At 44.1% G+C, this 13,238-nt stretch overlaps 1 protein-coding gene across 2 annotated transcripts; it reads right to left on the bottom strand.

Moving 5' to 3' along the window:
• Window positions 1-277: 277 nt before the first annotated feature.
• Window positions 278-12,950, bottom strand: LOC120034921 (endoplasmic reticulum membrane sensor NFE2L1-like). 2 transcript variants are annotated; one of them, XM_038981615.1, is made up of 6 exons: window positions 12,775-12,950; window positions 8,862-9,657; window positions 3,099-3,254; window positions 2,336-2,425; window positions 2,078-2,236; window positions 278-1,934 (listed from the first exon to the last, which is right to left on the bottom strand). In XM_038981615.1, exons 2-6 carry the CDS (start codon window positions 9,405-9,407, stop codon window positions 612-614), a joined length of 2,274 nt encoding a protein of 757 aa, XP_038837543.1. In that variant the 5' UTR covers window positions 9,408-9,657; window positions 12,775-12,950; the 3' UTR covers window positions 278-611. The 2 variants fall into 2 exon arrangements, with proteins under 2 accessions (XP_038837543.1, XP_038837553.1); XM_038981625.1 differs by having other exon boundaries at window positions 278-1,931; window positions 12,775-12,947.
• Between the last annotated feature and the right edge of the window lie 288 nt (window positions 12,951-13,238).

The raw sequence follows: 13,238 nt of genomic DNA, 5'->3' as shown, positions 1-13,238 counted from the left end.
GGACCCATCCTGCCTGGTACAAGCTGGTGTGGGGAATGTTTTTCCTTGATACCAATTGAGCAACAAACGTTTCCGACACGTTGTAGAATCCATGCACCGAAGAGTTCGGGTTGTTCTGGAGGCAAAGGTGGCTCTGAGCTGGTACTAGATGTGCACCTAATAAACTGTCCGGTGAGTGATGACTTCAAGGAACCTAGGCCTACCCTCAACATATAGGCACTGGAAGACCGGGACAGCAATGTGCCCGCATTGCGCCAAGAGCCCAGTCTTGTGTCTGTTGGCTGAAGGCCGTAGGCTAGCCCTTCCTCCTTGTCACCTTAGTGTTTTATGTACTGTATTTATTTGGAAGGCTGACATGGTCCTCCCAACAGTTATGTTGCTCCTGAGACAGGTTTTTCCAAGATGCTCACAAGATTCTTGCATGATCATATTTGTGCTACATGTCCTTTCCAGCAAATAAACTATCAGAGCATATTAAACTGATTTAGGTTTCCTCTTACATCTTTCCTTTTCAGTTCCCTCTTATTGTGAGAAATTCTTGACTCTTTACAGCCATCCCCTTGTCAAGCGACTCCTTGAGTGCTACACCAAACTGCACACCCAACAAATGTTCACTTTTTTCTGTTCTTCTGTTTCTTGTGGGGCTTGCGGTTTTGCTCACTGGCTGAACTGTTCCGTGTAGCAAGTAGGACCTGTCCATCATTTCCAAATTGGAGGGTGTAGTCAGTGGCAGGCAAGGGTCTTCCTTGCTCATCCCGCAGACGGGAAAAAACCTCCTGGTAAAGACCACTGAGCCGCTGCTTCATTTCCCGGACAGAGCGAAGGTTCTCTGCCTTTTGCTTCAACAGACGGGCCTTGTGGCGGCATAATCCTTCTACTCCCTCCTCGAGCTCAAACAGGACATCGAGCTTGCGTCGGCGGCAGTTCTGAGCGGCCATCTTGTTTTTGCCCCGCCTGCGAATGTCTCGGATCAGGTTGAGCTGGGCCTCACTGAGACAATGCTTGGTCAGAAGTTCGTTGAACTCCTCCACGGGCAGGTTGACAATGAGATCGTTGGAGAAGGGGATTTTCATGGCGAGAGCCCGGCGCTCATCACGGCCCCAAAGCTTATCGGAAATGTCATGCTCATAGGTTTTGCTGTAACGTGATTTTCCCTGCGTGGGAGAGGTGGCCCTTGGCTGGTTGTAGGTATGGTCGTGGCCCACTTGTTCCAGCCAAGGGAGGTTGTTGAAACGCCCAGGCTTCTGGTAGCTTGTGCTGCACATCTTACGGACTTCTGGGGAGTAGCCTCCCACGGCACCTTCCTCTCGCGTCACAATAACCTCCATGTCAGAGCTGTAGTCCATAGCCCCTTCGTCAGAAAACACAGAAGAGTCAGAGGATGAAGAAGAGGAATAGGATGCCTCCGAGCTGCTAGGGGATGCAGGGCTGTGGCTGAAGTTCAGAGAAAGTCCAGAGTCCGAGTCTAGCTCGTCCTCAAGTTGGGAGGCCTGTGTTGGGTTGAAGCCTTCCTCCAGAGCCAGGTCCAGGAAACTAATCTCATCCAGCAAGGCATCATCCAATAGGGAGCCGAGTGGGCTAGGCAGGACTGGTTCCTCCAGAAAGAGGCTTGACTGAATGGAAGCCATGGGGTTGCCAACTGTGCCATTGAGTGCCAAAGGAAGAGTGGTATCTGTCAGGTCAGATGGGCCAAAGGTCAAGTTAAGGTCAAAGTCAGGTCCGCTGGAGGACTGACTGAGCAGGGCTGGCTGGAGTGGGGCCTCCAGGGGAACACTGCCCCCAAAGCTGGAGTTGAAGGGGTAACTATCCTGGCTGCTTCCGGGCAGGATTGCCTGATGAAGGCTGACATCCTGGTGAACGGGGTCCATCAAGCTGGAACTCTGAATAGATCCAGATTGCATTGCATCTCTGCCATGGTCCATATCCATATCCTTCCAAAATAGTACAAGAAGTTGGATTACATTTATTTTGAATTACTTTCAGGGCAAGGGTATTTCAAAGTTTATACACTTATTGACATTTAAAATAAATTATGATTTTGTGAAGGGGATAAAATCAGAAACCACGTAGGACTTACTTCTGGCTCCATGGTGGCGAGAATATCACGCCACTGCTGCTCCAAGTCCAGAGAGAGATCCTCGTGGGACAGCAGGGGGGACAGAAGAAGCTCTCGGACAGGGGTTGGGTCCTCTCCGCTGGCGGCTTCCCTCCGATCTTCGCCAACTGGGTCTGACAGCTAAAAACAGAAACATCACAATGGTTATCCAGTGGTTAACAAACATATCAATGTTCATCTCTTACCCTAGTACCATCAAATAAAACAACTGTACTGTACCTCTGTCTCCTCTCCAAAAGGGAAGGTGTCTTCCAAGAGCTGTAGACATTCCTGGAAGGACATTGAGGACTGAGCTTCCAAGCTGGCAAACTGAGAAGAGAACAGGAGTGAGCAGAGAGCTAACTGGATGGTGACAATGGTTCCTTTTCTTCTGAGCTGAACTGATGCAGATGGTGGAAATGATTAGGCTTTTACAGAACATGTTATGGCAAGAGGGTAAAACTCAACAGTTGGAACAGCGTGGCTTTATCTGAAACGTTTTGTAGTGTGGTATCAAATGTTAATTTCATTTCACTGAACTGTATTTCTCCTTGGGTCAAGGAAACTCATGCTCTAGCTATACACCACTGATGAGTGCAAATTCCTTTTAATGATATGTGGCTGCTCCTGTTTCCAAAATTAGGTATAGTGGATTAGCAAGAGTTTCAGGTCTCTTCTAACCCATAGGAGTGCAAGAGATTGGGGTTAGAAACTGCAGGTTTCTGGGTTATGTTCTTATTGTACAGACATGGGAAGACTGCTTCCCATCTCCACCTCATCTACCCCAAACACTCTATCCTGCTTCACGACGCACAGCCAGGATAGAAAACTCATATTTGGTTTCAAGCAACCGGAGCATTACTCTTTCCCAAAGTGCACCATGTCTTACATTTCAACATGTGCGTTTTATAACATAATTGAACCAAGATGTCTAAGAACAAGTCCAAGGGTACAGGTATGTATGACATATGGACATTTTATAAGCCTCAGGACTGAGTCCCACCTGATCAGATAAATCCTGTGCGAGTTCTCTATTCGCACGGTCGTAAGAGCGTCCACCATCCCTCCAGATTTCTCTCCAGGTGTCCCCCACCAGCTCCTCCTCAGGCCTCTGATGACGTCCAAGATCAGAGTGATCCTGCCAAAGCATATCTGTATCCTGTGAACACATGATAATAATTGAAATGTCAGGTGTAGCGATGTTATCTACACCTTATTAAGCATATTAACTATGAAAATCAATCATCCATACAATGCCCTATGTATCCTTGTATGTTTTATTCAAGTTCTCGCTGTACTATTCTGCCCTACCAAGCATAAAGGCAGTAACTGCTCATTTGGTTGAAAATTTGTCATTTTTGCGGCATTAAATACGTGCTTAATCATGTGGACAAGTATCCTGCCTCTATTGTGTTTGAGAAAATGGGGGTCATATTAGCAGTAACTGCATAAGGTTACTGTGAAACCAAGGTAAATAAAAGCCATTTTTTTTCCTCAGTTCCACGCTATGAGCAGTTACTGCCTTTTTGCTCGGTAGGGGAGTATTGTTAGATAAGACAAAAAGAGAAAGGGGATCGCAGCCACCTTGCATTTAATCTACTACAGTTTATTTTTGCCATACAGGCCCATACATTAGTAGACATTGCATACAAACAGTGAGATGGCTATGAATAGACTTAACCTTTTCCTTAAGTTGGAGCTTAGTGATACCAACTGTTCCAGTCATGTCCCTAAACCAGTTCTAAATTTGCAGCTGATCCTCTCGCCCTCCACCGAAAGGGACTATAGGAGTTCGGGATGTTGCCATTTGTGATGCCCCGATTCTAACCTTACAGTACAGCAACCTGAGTGAAACTGACTGTTTGGCTGTTTAGTGATTGTTTGGAACATTCTGATCTTGTGACCCCTTGAACAGTATTTGACAACATGTCAAATGTTGTCAAACCAGGGGTTGGAACTGAAATGATATACTACACATTAGGAATATTTTGGTAACAGAAAATAACATTATTAACCGGCTCTCAAGGTTAGAAATAACGGTTCTGTTCCGGAAGAATATAGATCACTTTTGTTCCTGGTTCTGTATCCCTTTCTCAATTTTTTTGGTCTGCTTTTCTGTTCTGTTTCCTGAACTGGTTCCAACCCCTGCCTTTGACCATTCCCTGAGGCCTGTGGTCCTGCTACTCTGCAATCACTTATGGGTTTGGGTCAATGTGTACCTGGAAGGGATTGCACAGCATGTTTTCCTCAAGCATATTCACAACATGAGAATTGCTAGGTAAGGAGGGGGCAAAGAAGGCAGCTCTGGACAGATTTGGGCATTGGATGGGGTCCAGAGGGCTCTGGGTATAGGGCTATACATATACATGTGCCTGTCTGAAGAGGTGATATACTACTAGCCTAAGCTAGTAAACAAGCATTGTGAAATCAAAGGTATGAATGTGTGCTAGAATGATGCCACCTTGTGTTACAAAACAAACAAGCTGTGGTCATAAGGGGCAATGTTCTGAGTGAAATATACCTACAAAGCACTCCGAGTCCAAGTTTCTAAGACAAACATTTGTAGTTACAGCCGAGCTGGCGAGTCAACACTGACGTCAGTTTGCCACCTTCCACAATATTGACATGTCACAATGTTACTGCCCTGAGAGGCTCAGAAAAATGAGCCTGGCAGCACTTCAGTGTTTCATTGAGCAAGTCAAGGTAATAGAGCAGAGATTAGTTGTAATAGAACTGAATAATAAGTCCGGGAAGTTAAGACAAATTATAAAATCAATGGTTCGAGCCCTGAATGTTGAGGTATATCAGACCGTATACCACGGGTATGACTAAACATTTATTTTTACTGCTCTAATTACGTTGGTAACCAGTTTATAATAGCAATAACGCACCTTGGGGGTTTGTGATATTTTTATTTAACCTTTTTAACTAGGCAAGTCAGTTAAGAACAAATTCTTATTTACAATGACGGCCTAGGAACAGTGGGTGAACTGCTTTGTTCAGGGGTAGAATGGCAGATTTTTACCTAGCTCGGGGATTCGATCTAGCAACCTTGCGGTTACTGGACCAACGCTCTAACCACTAGGCTACCTGCCGCCCCACTGATGGCCAATATACCACGGCTAAGGGCTGTGGCCTAAGAACAGCCCTTAGCCGTGGTATATTGGCCATATACTACACCCCCTCCGGCCTTATTGCTTAATTATAGCTCATGGCCTTAGGAGAGGTCCTTGACCCCTCTCTCTGTATGAATGCATAGAGAGAGGGGAGGGCAAAGGGTTCACAGAGCAGTATCCCAGAGGAAGCTTTGTTGACCTTTCTCCTCAAACATAATACTGTAGGACTGGTGATGTCTGGCACTTTAGACATGTCCAGCCTAGCCCTGTACCAATAACAACATCTATAAGAGGGGGAGATGTCGTGGTATGCCCCAGACAGTACCACAAATTGCTGCCATAATATGATGCAGCTGGAGTTTAAAAAAAATACAGCCCAGCTGTCTCCGTGCGGTTGCTATTTCCCGGATGAGTTAGTCTGGGTGAAGGTCATTATCAGGGACGCTTCGTTCCTTGGAGGGAACTAAGATTATCAGTATGTCTGAATTGTTACATCGCGATTGCAGCCCCTAACTTAGTCTCAGATGGTCAGTTCAATATCACTTACTGGGATCTTGGTTGACCCAGAAAGCATAACCATCGATGGAAGGAAGAGCATAACTATGTTCCAAAACCAAATATTTTTCAGCAGGAATACATCCATGGGGGGTTGGTAGGAAAACATGAGGCATGTCAATTTTGAACTGAGTACCAGTTAGCAATGCCAAGAAACATGCCCTCCTGTCCAGAAATAGCCAACAGGGCTACATGTCCAGTCTGAACTGCATACTTGGTCAACTGTGACATTGGACAGGCCAAATGACACCACTTTCTCTGCCCTGAGAGTGGCAGCTGATTTGGGAGGCTAAAACTAAAGCCTCCGGTGTCTGCAGTCATTGTGGCTGAGACTGGGTACGCAGTCAAATGGCCCAAAAGAAAGAAGCCAGGAGATAGCAATGACACGCAGAGGACTAAAACAAAACAACCCCCATACTTTCCCCAATTCAAAACAAGCTCATTATGGAGTGTTGATGAGTCCAGTGTAGGGCGCATACTAAGGCATGTTGCCAAGCAGATATATATTTAGACCCTACAGTGACTGAAAACTCCATACACTCCCAAAGTGACTAATAGTGTGCCTCAGTGCTAAATTAAAGTGATTTGGGAATTCCCCTTCAAAGTCTAAGTTAGAGTAGAAAAAAACTGTCCCCCGTGTTTGCAATATTCAATAAATAAATACATGTTTTAACCGTAATATTTTAGGTATCTTCTGATACTTTTATTTCCATAGTAAATTTAAATATTATTGTGATTGCACTTCTAAATATGATTGGTGTACAAATACAATTAGCCTACACAGAATGTGATGACTATGCCAGCCAGTTTATTCCTACACCAAATCAGCTGGGCTGCGATGGGCGTGGAAAGCTGTATGTATGGGGCAAATCTGAACAGCCAGTGGCTAAAGTGGGACACATTTCCAGTCACACACCCCTCTCTGGTCTACTTTCCCCTGACACACAGCAGCCAGGGCCTGGCCAGCGCACCCCTCACAGTTATTTGAACATATCAACAAGCAGCTCTCCATCAGCTGTTGAAAAACAAGGGGAAGTCCAGCTAAGCTTTTAGCACGCTGCTGCGTTAACTCGTGATTCTGTCATTCAATGCCCAAAACCATTGCTCAATGAGTGTTTTGGGTGCCAAAACACAGGCTCGAACAAAAGTGAGCAAATGCTAAAACATAATGATGGGGTTGTGACTTGTTTAATTGTAAGAAATTAGAATTAACCCAAATGTAACTGTTGCAATACAGTTGGATATCCACACTTATCAAAAATAGACTGGATAAAACAAGACTGTTGATATTCTTCCTGTCTTTAAAGTGATTTATGTCTTGTTTTCAAGTTCAGCAAGTCCTCAGAGAATAAACATTGACTAATGACCTAAATAATTTGCCTCGTCATATTGGATATTATACTTCTGCGTCCCTCTTGAAATCTGAAGAGGTCAGCCCACCAAACACCATGCCTAATATACAATTCCCTGAACTGTTTTACTAGAATAAAACAAACGTTATAACATGAAAAATATTTCACTTTCAGGCCTTCCCACACTGTGTCGGATTCAGTCTTTTACATGCTACCAAATCAAAATCTTTATCAACCTGGTCAGATTGTATGATTTGCTTCAGTTTTGTCATCACATTCTGCGATTGGCTTGAGAGGTTACGTCAGCTGACGTAAGCTAGACCAACTGCAGCGGTGTATTTGATCAGCGCATGTGCCAGCACCAGCAGTGCAAGTCTCCCACGCTTATGCACTAGTGAAGGGAGTTCAGAAACACTGAAATGATGTGTCTAATTGTTTTCACAGAATCAAAACATGCTTCCCAAAAATAACATGTCACTGTGATAAAACGTTTATTTTGATTTGCGATTTTGTGCATTTATCAAAATTCCATTGGGTAACCTGATTTCTGAAGTCATGTAAAGATTATTAGAGAAATCGTTCTTCTTGCAAAGCATGTAAACGTTTAAATCAAACTATTATACTAATCTGACTATTCAATCATATTATTGTGTGCACACTCAGTGCCGGCTGTGTTCCTATTGGTCAGTCACTGGGATTGGCTTGTAACACCAGCCACACTACACGATAAATCTCAACACTTTGTCGGAGGCTACGACCGCACATAGTGGTACTTAAATCGGCAGACCTAGACCCTGTCACACAACAACTGGATGTTCCGGTTTTCAGAGGAAATGGAAAGAGCCTGTGACGCGACTTCCTCTTTTGGATGTTAACAAGGCTACACTCCATTTTAACTCCTCCTCCACATTTACTAGATTGGTTGAACAGTGCAGAATGGAACCTCCCCCAACATTTTTCCCCTTCTCGTCAAGACCAGTAGGTAGGGGGTCTAATTTCAGGAATGTCTTTTACGCCTGCTAAGTTATGTTTGATTTGATTTGTTAGTCACACTGAATAAGCCAAGACGTCTGACAATCGTTTACAACCTAAGAATTTGCGCACAACGTGGAAATTGTGGCATAAAACGGCTAAAATCGTACAGTCTGAACGGGCCTTTAGGATTAGTTATCAGTCACTTATTCTGAAAAGTAACCTACACTTCATTCTTGACTTGCAATCTTAGATGTATTCCCTAATGCTGTAAATTAAGGGAGTTGTAAATATCTTGCAATCTCTTATGCAGGTTTGAAATTAACAGCATGATACAGCAAATACAACCAGGAAGCTTTCACTTGCTTGAATCCGAGGAGGGTGGGAATCCCCACTCTGTTTACTGAAAGGCTGTTTTCATACAAGGGTGTTCTTCTCTCCCAGTTAAGCCTCCTTTTATAGAGTGATCTCAGCCTCCAGTATATCCCGCCCTTGATCCCTAATGATATATGACAGGCGTATCGCTTGCCTTCTGTAAATCAACAGTTTGATAGTTGCCTAATTGAACACACTTCTCCAGTGGCAGAGTCTTGGACTGGTTTGCAGTAATGTAGTTCACTATTGTGTATCTAAGGTTGGAATTCATATGTTTAAGGCACGGCATTGTATTTGAACATTGAATAAGCTCTGACACAGCCAATTCTCTTGAACACCACTCTATGCTGCCACTGGTCTTACCGACAGAGTGTAGAAGAGTTCACCATAGTTTACCTCTTCATAGAGATCTTCATCCTCATCCTCCTCCTCATGGCTTCTTCTTAGAAGCGGCGCCGTGGTGTCCAAACTGTCCTCTCTGATTGGCCCGTAACCCGACTCCTGCGACCCCGCCACCACGCTTGACCTCATGACCGACTCCACCTGGTCACCCGCATGATCCTCCAACCCACCTGCCCCTCCCTCCAGGGGGGCTGGCTGACCAGGAGCCCCCACCACCAGGGCATCAGGCTCGCGCCGCACAAGCCAGGTTTCTAGCTCCGAGCTAGGCACCCGGAGGCGGTCCAGGGAGCGGACCCAGCCCAGGAGCCTCCGGGTTGTGAAGAAGCCGTCCAGGTCTACACTCTTGGGGTGGAGGTCCTGGCCATCCAGCTGGTTGTGGAGGTTGTGGAACTGAGTCTGGGTGAGGGCCGAGGTGGGGCCCAAGATCATCTCGTTCCAGGGGGGCAGGTAAGGGCCGACATCTACTCTGACGCTAACCAGACTGAGCAGGATAGCTACCTGGATCAAGCCCTCTGTGAAATATTTCTTCAGACACACCATGTCTTGTCTTCGGAGTTTACAGGGTGAGTGCAAGAAATGAGGGGAAAGGGAATGGAGATGTGGTGGGGTGGAAAAATGCCAAGTGTAAGCCTCCGATGACTTATTGTCTGTTGATGGGTTATCTATAGCTTCAAGTCAATGTAATAAAGAGGGAAAATAAGGCTATTTAGGACACACCAAAATAGACACTATGGTGAAATTAAAAAGTTGTGTATCCTCTCCTCTTCACTCTTCCAAATATCGTTAAATCCTATACAGACAAACACAACATGAAAAAATAAAGTTAGATAATACAATTAATTGACAAGTTATTTCAAAGGAATATCACATTGAAATGGTCATTCATAAAAGAAAAAGTAGTGAATCCAACGTACAGTGGGGCAAAAAAGTATTTAGTCAGCCACCAATTGTGCAAGTTCTCCCACTTAAAAAGATGAGAGAGGCCTGTAATTTTCATCATAGGTACACTTCAACTATGACAGACAAAATGAGAAAAAGAAATCCAGAAAATCACATTGTAGGATTTTTAATGAATTTATTTGCAAATTATGGTGGAAAATAAGTATTTGGTCAATAACAAAAGTTTATCTCAATACTTTGTTATATACCCTTTGTTGGCAATGACAGAGGTCAAACGTTTTCTGTAAGTCTTCACAAGGTTTTCACACACTGTTGCTGGTATTTTGGCCCATTCCTCCATGCAGATCTCCTCTAGAGCAGTGATGTTTTGGGGCTGTTGCTGGGCAACACGGACTTTCAACTCCCTCCATAGATTTTCTATGGGGTTGAGATCTGGAGACTGGCTAGGCCACTCCAGGACCTTGAAATGCTTCTTACGAAGCCACTCCTTCGTTGTCCGGGCGGTGTGTTTGGGATCATTGTCATGCTGAAAGACCCAGCCACGTTTCATCTTCAATGCCCTTGCTGATGGAAGGAGGTTTCACTCAAAATCTCACGATACATGGCCCCATTCATTCTTTCCTTTACACGGATCAGTCATCCTGGTCCCTTTGCAGAAAAACAGCCCCAAAGCATGATGTTTCCACCCCCATGCTTCACAGTAGGTATGGTGTTCTTTGGATGCAACTCAGCATTCTTTGTCCTCCAAACACGACGAGTTGAGTTTTTACCAAAAAGTTATATTTTGGTTTCATCTGACCATATGACATTCTCCCAATCTTCTTCTGGATCATCCAAATGCTCTCTAGCAAACTTCAGACGGGCCTGGACATGTACTGGCTTAAGCAGGGGGACACGTCTGGCACTGCAGGATTTGAGTCCCTGGCGGCGTAGTGTGTTACTGATGGTAGGCTTTGTTACTTTGGTCCCAGCTCTCTGCAGGTCATTCACTAGGTCCCCCCGTGTGGTTCTGGGATTTTTGCTCACCATTCTTGTGATCATTTTGACTCCACGGGGTGAGATCTTGCTTGGAGCCCCAGATTGAGGGAGATTATCAGTGGTCTTGTATGTCTTCCATTTCCTAATAATTGCTCCCACAGTTGATTTCTTCAAACCAAGCTGCTTACCTATTGCAGATTCAGTCTTCCCAGCCTGGTGCAGGTCTACAATTTTGTTTCTGGTGTCCTTTGACAGCTCTTTGGTCTTGGCCATAGTGGAGTTTGGAGTGGGACTGTTTGAGGTTGTGGACAGGTGTCTTTTATACTGATAACAAGTTCAAACAGGTGCCATTAATACAGGTAACGAGTGGAGGACAGAGGAGCCTCTTAAAGAAGGTCTGTGAGAGCCAGAAATCTTGCTTGTTTGTAGGTGACCAAATACTTATTTTCCACCATAATTTGCAAATAAATAAATTAAAAATCCTACAATGTGATTTTCTGGATTTTCTTTTCTCATTTTGTCTGTCATAGTTGAAGTGTACCTATGATGAAAATTACAGGCCTCTCTCATCTTTTTAAGTGGGAGAACTTGCACAATTGGTGGCTGACTAAATACTTTTTTGCCCCACTGTAATTGATGTAATAGCAGAGGAAGAGGCTGCTGAATTCAACACTGCTATAATATCAGGGCCACTTCCAGGCATAGATCAGGGTCGCTTAGGGCCTCCGGCCGCTAGGGGGCCCACAACCCAAAAATAAAATATTTTTAGATTAGTAGTTAGTAATCATGGCCGAATACCGACTGGGCACGTGGGCCCTGACCCCCACGGGGCCCCCAATGATTTTGTTAGTCATTCTCACTCAGATACTATATTAATATGGCATAAGTCATTACAAAATGTGTAGAATTGCATGAATGTGCTCTAAAACAGCAGACATTTCTCCACCCCATAGCAAAATGTGTAGAATTGCAGGAAATTTGCTGTAAAACAGTTTTGTTTTTTTCTCTGCCCCATGGCAAAATATGTAGAGTTGCAGGAAATTAACTTTAAAACTTCAATTTTTCTCTCCACTGTCAAGAGGGGGGGCACTAAAATGTTTTGAGCGAGGTGGGGGGCCCCCCAACCAAATCTCGCTTTGGGCCCCCAAAAGGCTTAAGTCTGCCCTATATAAGATTGTTGTACACTTATAAGAGTATGACACATTGGGAATTTTGAAACATTCTCCCTAAAGATAACAAACAGGGAAGTGTTCTTGTTATCAACAGATACCAGTGACTTCACTTCGACCTATTTCCTTCTATTCGTTCTAGAAATTGTTTGGTAGATAGCGCCAGGGCGGGTACTAGACAGACAGTGGTGAAGGTTACGCCACATGATGTAATCACACTGTTACCCGGGAAATAACAAGCATATTCTGCCAATCAATGGGTCAATGAATAACTTCACAACACATTTCCTCAGCATTACTTCGGCAACTGTAGACTACTGTTTGTAATGTATTATGCCATGTAAATAAACTAGTGACCAATGAATGGTATTCTGCTATATGCAGTTGTTCCTGCATGGAACATCGTGTCATATGAGGAGACTGTTCAACAAAATATGGTTTAAATTACTGAACATGAAGCTGTCTGACAGGAAGAACGTTGAGAATTTAACTTGTAGGCTACTTCATCAAAAGGCACTGAACGATCCCGCGAAATCATTAAAAAATATCTGGAATTATGTATGAACGTCAAGGATCTAAAAACTGTTGACAATACTTTTTCACCCACGTTCTTCAAAAGTTTTCAACTTTAATTGGCAAATAGAAATGGGTCCAGCAACTGAATATCCAATGTAAAACTGTTATTAACTGTTATTATTAACTGTGCCATAAACTCCACTTCATCTCAATTTAAGGTCTACAATGTGTATAGCCTGTTTACATATTTATTTACATTAATAACACCAATATTAGGCCGACATAACCGCCAAATAACACACACGAGTGTAGGTAATGTCAGTGTCTTGTTTTGATTCTCTTACCGGACTATGGAGACAAAAGTTGTCAACAATAGGCACATCAGTGGAAAAGCAGCAAACCCAATCCTTTTGGAAGATTTTGTATTCTGACTCCAAATCGGAGAGTGAAGACTTTTAAACCGTGCTCAGTTCACCACGCAGTTCGCTGTCCCCTCCCTACATGACGTAAAGCCTACCGTTTCACTTTTATTTTTTCTATAACTCTGCGGCGTCAAAAACCATGCCCCTCTATAGACTATACCTCCCAACCCTGCCAAATCAATGGCTAAACACACACACACACAGCCACTCGGTGCGCAGGCTCCAAAGTAGAATATCATACTGTCTGTGCTGTCTGTCAATCTATCCCTATGTGCATTGCTGCCATCTGCCGTGCTAGAATGAACTAGAAAATAATGACATCCTCGCTGGGTAATCCAGACAAGCCTCGCAACATGGATTGAATCACACATTTTAGAAAGTAGGCT

Source organism: Salvelinus namaycush, chromosome 3 (assembly GCF_016432855.1).
Source record: "Salvelinus namaycush isolate Seneca chromosome 3, SaNama_1.0, whole genome shotgun sequence".
Lineage (NCBI taxonomy): Eukaryota > Metazoa > Chordata > Actinopteri > Salmoniformes > Salmonidae > Salvelinus > Salvelinus namaycush.
The sequence above is the reverse complement of the archived record's forward strand: the minus strand, read 5'-3'. Positions and strand labels throughout refer to the sequence as shown.

Coding starts and splice junctions, on each gene's coding strand:
- LOC120034921 (XM_038981615.1), bottom strand. CDS start 9,407: ATGGTGTGTCTGAAGAAATATTTCACAGAGGGCTTGATCCAGGTAGCT. Junction 2,426..3,098: donor CACAGGATTTATCTGATCAG/GTGGGACTCAGT, acceptor TTCTCTTCTCAG/TTTGCCAGCTTGGAAGCTCA. Junction 1,935..2,077: donor TCGCCACCATGGAGCCAGAA/GTAAGTCCTACG, acceptor GTACTATTTTGG/AAGGATATGGATATGGACCA.